Source organism: Diplotaxodon limnothrissa, linkage group LG9 (genome assembly GCF_057381915.1).
Source record: "Diplotaxodon limnothrissa isolate DT_005_m linkage group LG9, D_limnothrissa_male_GT1.1, whole genome shotgun sequence".
NCBI lineage: Eukaryota > Metazoa > Chordata > Actinopteri > Cichliformes > Cichlidae > Diplotaxodon > Diplotaxodon limnothrissa.
The window spans coordinates 6590883-6597824 of record NC_140604.1 but is presented as its reverse complement, the minus strand read 5'-3'; the positions used below and the strand labels follow the sequence as shown (position 1 = coordinate 6597824).

At 40.3% G+C, this 6942-nt stretch overlaps 1 protein-coding gene across 1 annotated transcript; it reads left to right on the top strand.

Moving 5' to 3' along the window:
- The first annotated feature begins 2422 nt into the window (after positions 1 to 2422).
- Positions 2423 to 6718, top strand: LOC146625045 (uncharacterized). Its single transcript, XM_085361911.1, has 5 exons — positions 2423 to 2520; positions 3395 to 3503; positions 3629 to 3748; positions 5646 to 5724; positions 6627 to 6718. The coding sequence occupies exons 1-5, from the start codon at positions 2423 to 2425 to the stop codon at positions 6716 to 6718; spliced, it is 498 nt and encodes a 165-aa protein (XP_085218037.1).
- Positions 6719 to 6942: the final 224 nt, after the last annotated feature.

The following is a 6942-nucleotide window of genomic DNA, read 5'->3' as shown; positions in this document are numbered from 1 at the left end:
AGTAATTGCATATGAGAGCATGAGGGTGGGAATGGATGTTTGTATCTGTGTGTGCCTGTATGTCTGTCCATATGTCAGGTCGGGTATCAGACGCCACCTCTCTGGGGATATCTCAGGCCCTCCAAGGTATGGTGGCCTATCTCCCCCCACCACTTCCCCTGCCAGTGGCAGACGCCCTCAGACATCGGTGCGTTGGTGGTTCTTTGTGTCTGGGGGTGGGCGTCCAGGTACACACTGGCTCACTCCTTGGTGGCTGCTTATCGGGGCCTGGAGCCTGGGGCTCGATCGGGCTACTTCGGGGGTCGGGTGTGTGGGGATTATATCATTTTAATTTCATGTTTATTCATTCATATCCTTTCATTTGTTTATATGCTTTTATTAAGCTTTGAGTAGTGGCATTTGATTAAAGCATTTATTCAATATATACATATATAGTTTCAGTTAGATTCCTACACATATGAGAGTGGCCTCTATCTGGTTGTGAGCTTGAGTTGGCGAGGTGAGACAGAGTGCACTGAGGTGTCTCGACCTCAGTGCGAGACACACAGTTTGCCTGCACACACACACAGTGTACAGACTTGTTTCTAGGTAAGAGTTCAGACATATTTTGCTTGTAACTACATTTTGTGCCTGCAGAAGTGACAGTTTTTTGTAGGATGTGGTTTTGATGATCCAGAAATAAGCAGAGTAAGATCAACAGGAAGCATCTGGCGTCGAGACGGAGAAAATGTTCTTTTTGAATGTGTCAAAGGTTGTGGTTATTGTAACTTATGCGTGTCATGTATCTGCTTTGACACATGAAGGGGCGTAATAATACCCTGACGTATAAAACATTCTGAGTATGCTTTCTTTGGGGGATTTATGCTGAAGATTGTGATGGTGTATTTCCTCCACACGTGTGTTTAATAAAATCATTGTTTTGACGCACTTGGACTTGTGGTCGTTTGTCTCTCACCTCAATCACGAATCGGGACAGGTGCCCTCGGCCTCTCGGCCTGGGGCTCGGTCACTCTGGCACAGCTGGCTGCCGGCGGAGCTCCCGGGCACGTCACTGCAACCCCCCCGGCTTACGCTCCGCGGCTGCTGAGTGACCCCTCATCTGGGACTCTCCTCAGCTCTTTCTGGGATAGTGGCGCAGCTGCCCCTCTGTTGGTCTTCCTTGGTCTCGTGTTCTGGGGGCCTCCGGATGTCTGGAGTTTTGATCTCCTCCATACCTGCTTCATGCCCTGGTGGACGGGGCTATGGCTCCCCACACCCTCTAACAGATCATTACATGTAGGAACCTTTTAAAAACAAGCGTGTTCATGCTCACAGGTGTACACACGGGTGCTCACACACACAAACTACACCCTTTTTGGCTCCTACCTTAAAGCACACTGTGCTACTAACTAATAAAGATCAAATAAACTATGACAATCAAGTGGACCAGTATAGCAAAAGGCCCACTTGGGAAAGTAAATCTGTTGGGCATTTGTCTTGGCCTTCAGACAATAATTCTGATTGCTACAGTGCCAGACAGGACATACAAAAAAAAAAAAAAGCCAGATAGATACCCTGTCTCACCAGGTGCAGTCAGTTCTTGGGCACCTAGGACCCTGGGGCCATGTTCTCAGCTCGTGCCATGGTGGTGGTGGGGCTGGCTGCTCTCTTGTTAATTTGTGTATGCATACTTTCTTATATTTTTCCCGTTCCAGGTTTTGTTGTTTTATTTGTTTTGTTTTTGTTTTCTTATTTTGCAGGTGCAGCCAAAGAGATCCATTGCACATTTCTATTTCTACTCTTGTACACTATTTAATGATTTCTCTTTTTTCCCCCTACCTGCTCGCTTGGACATTGCTGTATTGGAAATGAATTGTAATAATGGACGTGACACAAATTTAACCTAATAAATAAACCAAAAAATTTAACACACGTGTAACACATAAACAAGAGGAGCCTATAGAGAATTAGAGCCTAATGAGAATAGAGCTCATCTTGGTAAAGCAAATGTTTTTTGGAACATCACATTCAGATTGCAAAAGCTGCCAGACAGGACAGGCTTAAAGAAAAATAAAGTTACAGAGGTCAAATAGTTGACAAGTTGTGTAACATTATCTTTTATCAAAATGAGATTCTTCCAAGTGCTGATTACTTAATAATAAATAAAGCTGTATGTGGGTAGAGTAGACAGAATGGCCATATTGTGGTTATAAAATAGGCGTTTCCCCTGCACTATTAGATGCTGACTCTAGATGTCTCTCTAAGCCAAGTGATTCTTAAGGTTCTGCTTATTGTCTATTCCTCAGAAGTTAATCTAATTTGGTCTTCTTTCCTTTTCAGAAAGGCACATGACCATCCTGTGATTGCTGGCATTTTTTTCATCCTTTTATATATCCAAGTCACTGGAACTACAGGCAGTGGAATTCCAAACGACAACGACAAAATGCATTCAGTTTATTGGGTCATTGCAGTTCTCCTGGCAGTTGGCTCATCTGAGATTTGTTATGCAGGACCTCTCCATGCTCAGTGCAAAGTAGAATGGTATGATGTATTTTCTCTGTATACAATTTGTTTTTTTGTTGCTGTTGTTCTTCTAGCTTTGCCTTAAAATAATGTGATAAACATGTATCTGAAGTAATGCTTAGTAAATATTCTTTTATGCATCGTAATGTTAGTCTGCCTCTGCATGTAAACAGTACTTCGCCTTTCGTTTCTTTCTTTGTCGTCAATGCAATCTCAATAGAGGAAAGTATCTTCTATATCAATATGTAAACCTAAGACATGCAATAATTAATATGTGTATAAATATTATATTCTTCTATATGAAAGTATTAAAGCATATGTAATGGTTATTTTGTAATTGAAACAACTCTGTATGCTTTATAGAACAATAATGAGATCACATTTCTCGGTAGTAACAACTGAACTGGCCTGTAAAATCACTGAGCTGCCACCGAAATGTAATTTATTGTGTAAATTGGAAACTTTTTGAGCTTAGCCATAGTTTACTATAAACTGGATTGAGGCAATATTTTTCATAAAGAGCACTGGTCTCACCTTTCTGTCATTCTTAATTGGCTAAAAATGTCATAACACAAACTTGCAAACTTTTAAAATGCCTTAATTAAATGAAATACATGTAATCTTTCATCATATAAAGCTTCCTTGTGATATAAAAATATATGGTGTAAGATTTAATAATCAAAAAGAAGTAAATAGTGATAATTACCTTTTGTCAGCAGTAAAAAAAAAAAAGCCCATCTTTTGTTTCTTACAATAGACAAATTCCAAATAGTCTCAAGTAACACTCACAACCAATCTCCACTAGATGGGACCATTTGTTATAGTATTCCAAGGTGATGCAACACTAGCAATTACTACACTAAAGTAGCTATGCTTGTTTTATGCCATGCAGGTACTTTGGGATACCATGTCAGGTAGTTTATGAATCCCTGGTTTCACAGATTAAGAAATGGGAAACCATGGCTAGCTGCACTATGGGAGGAGAAAAGTGCCTGTACAAGGTATGTGAAGTCACACCCATACACACATAATATTATATAATTGTATTATTGAGTTCTCTTTAACCTTAATTCTGTTCTGTAGAAACAATACATAGATTAACAAATTAATTAATTTCTGCCTCCAGTTGCACTCTGCCTCAGTTCACTTCATATCTGCCAAGCACACTACTCCCTTTAAGAAGAATGTGTATGACATTAACTTTCGATTGGTCTCCTTTCACTTCTACACTTGCTGTCATGTTTCGGTAGGTTATCTCTCTTCTCTAATTTACAGTGGGGCAAAAAAGTATTTAGTCAGCCACCGATTGTGCAAGTTCCCCCACCTAAAATGATGACAGAGGTCAGTAATTTGCACCAGAGGTACACTTCAACTGTGAGAGACAGAATGTGAAAAAAAAATCCATGAATCTACATGGTAGGATTTGTAAAGAATTTATTCGTAAATCAGGGTGGAAAATAAGTATTTGGTCAATAACAAAAATACAACTCAATACTTTGTAACATAACCTTTGTTGGCAATAACAGAGGTCAAACGTTTACTATAGGTCTTTACCAGGTTTGCACACACAGTAGCTGGTATTTTGGCCCATTCCTCCATGCAGATCTTCTCGAGAGCAGTGATGTTTTGGGGCTGTCGCCGAGCAACACGGACTTTCAACTCCCGCCACAGATTTTCTATGGGGTTGAGGTCTGGAGACTGGCTAGGCCACTCCAGGACTTTCAAATGCTTCTTACGGAGCCACTCCTTTGTTGCCCGGGCGGTGTGTTTTGGATCATTGTCATGTTGGAAGACCCAGCCTCGTTTCATCTTCAAAGTTCTCACTGATGGAAGGAGGTTTTGGCTCAAAATCTCACGATACATGGCCCCATTCATTCTGTCCTTAACACGGATCAGTCGTCCTGTCCCCTTGGCAGAAAAACAGCCCCATAGCATGATGTTTCCACCCCCATGCTTCACAGTAGGTATGGTGTTCTTGGGATGCAACTCAGTATTCTTCTACCTCCAAACACGACGAGTTGAGTTTATACCAAAAAGTTCTACTTTGGTTTCATCTGACCACATGACATTCTCCCAATCCTCTGCTGTATCATCCATGTGCTCTCTGGCAAACTTCAGACGGGCCTGGACATGCACTGGCTTCAGCAGCGGAACACGTCTGGCACTGCGGGATTTGATTCCCTGCCGTTGTAGTGTGTTACTGATGGTGACCTTTGTTACTTTGGTCCCAGCTCTCTACAGGTCATTCACCAGGTCCCCCCGTGTGGTTCTGGGATCTTTGCTCACCGTTCTCATGATCATTTTGACCCCACGGGATGAGATCTTGCGTGGAGCCCCAGATCGAGGGAGATTATCAGTGGTCTTGTATGTCTTCCATTTTCTGATGATTGCTCCCACAGTTGATTTTTTCACACCAAGCTGCTTGCCTATTGTAGATTCACTCTTCCCAGTCTGGTGCAGGTCTACAATACTTTTCCTGGTGTCCTTCGAAAGCTCTTTGGTCTTGGCCATGGCGGAGTTTGGAGTCTGACTGTTTGAGGCTGTGGACAGGTGTCTTTTATACAGATGATGAGTTCAAACAGGTGCCATTCATACAGGTAACGAGTGGGGGACAGAAAAGCTTCTTACAGAAGACGTTACAGGTCTGTGAGAGCCAGAGATTTTCCTTGTTTGAGGTGACCAAATACTTATTTTCCACCCTGATTTATGAATAAATTCTTTACAAATCCTACCATGTGGATTCATGGATTTTTCTTTCACATTCTGTCTCTCACAGTTGAAGTGTACCTCTGGTGCAAATTACTGACCTCTGTCATCATTTTAAGTGGGGGAACTTGCACAATCGGTGGCTGACTAAATACTTTTTTGCCCCACTGTATTATATGACAGGTTAAAGAAACAAAATTAGCAAACTGTCTATTGTCAATAATTTTGGTTTCTGTATATTTGGTTCACTGTACCATGCTCTCCCCTTTCTCTTCTGATGCATCCTTTCTTTTCTGTCTTCATTTTTATTTTTCTGTCTTTCTCACCACCTCACCTTCTGTTTATTTTTGTTATTGCTTACCTTTTGCATTTGTATGTTTTATTTAACAAATATGGCCTTTTTTTTTTATTAATTAATTGATCTACTTAATTTCTAGGGCATGTCTATCTCTGAAACCTGGTATGCCATTAAAGACCATGGCACCAACTACTGCAACCTTTATAACCTGATTGAAGGTAAGGTTTGATAAAAATTGTGACATCCTTTTGCAATTCCTGGGCTTCACTGATAAGTTTGTCCTACAAGTGGTAACATGTTAAAGTAATTACATATTACTGGAGGCAATAAGGTAAGTAAGGTTTTATTAAATAATTAATCATCTAGAAAGCATCACTCCTTACTGTGTCATTTACATGGATATGAATGGATATTAATGGATTAATAAGCTCATATATAACATTGAATGAAAACCAAGTTTATAAAAAATATTACATCCACTACAAACAAGTTATTTAGGAGCTGTTAATGGGTCATAGTATCATTTTAAAAAGCCAAGGAAATCATTAGCAAAGTTCTTCTAGTCATTGCATTTATACATATAATGATTAAGATGAGCTTGTTGTTTGTGTGTTAAAAGATGTGTTATAATGTCTTATTTCATATTGTAATTAATTGTTATTTCTACATTTACAAGTTGTTAGTTCAGTATTTTCTATGACCTCATCTAAAGTGATGACCATCTATACCAGGGGTCCCCAATCCCAGTCCACAAAGGCCAGTGACCCTGAAGATTTTAGGTCTCACCCTGGGTCAACACACCTGAATCACATGATTAGCTCATTGCCAGGCCTCTGGAGAACTTCAAGACATGCTGAGAAGGTAATTTATCCATTTAAATCAACTGTGATCGGTCAAGGACACATCTAAAACCTGCAGGGACACCGGCCCCTGTGGACTGGGATTGGGGAGCCCTGATCTATACCTTATAAAGGATTTATAAATGAAAATGAAAGGACAGCAGAACTCAAGCAAGTCTCCAAAAAGTTGATTCTGCAATTTGCATATTAATGATCAAGGTACTACAGGCCTTTTGTGTTCTGTGTGCTCATACCTCTTTCTCTTCTCATTTGTTCAACAGGAAGTGGTCTAACTGAATCCAGGGATTATAAAGAGGTCACCAGTGACTTCCTGTGCACCCAGCGTTCCTCTGCTAATTGTACTGTCTACTGACTGAATATTTACAATAAACAGAGATCACCACTGTGAAGCAAGGAGAATCACCCAGTTTTGATCTTCTTAGTTATTGACAACAAAAAGAAGTCATTTGCAGATTGTATAAGAATCTATACAGTGTGCCCTTACCTGTTTGCTACTGTTGAAAAGGAGGATTTTCATTATCTGTAACTCTTATACAATTTATGTATAGCATGCATTTAGATGTTCAGTTTATTCAA

Excerpts from the sequence above, each read along its gene's own strand:
- LOC146625045 (XM_085361911.1), top strand. The coding sequence starts at position 2,423 with ATGCATTCAGTTTATTGGGTCATTGCAGTTCTCCTGGCAGTTGGCTCA. Across the intron at positions 2,521-3,394 it reads GCTCAGTGCAAAGTAGAATG|GTACTTTGGGATACCATGTC; the intron begins GTATGATGTATT and ends TATGCCATGCAG. Across the intron at positions 5,725-6,626 it reads CCTTTATAACCTGATTGAAG|GAAGTGGTCTAACTGAATCC; the intron begins GTAAGGTTTGAT and ends TTTGTTCAACAG.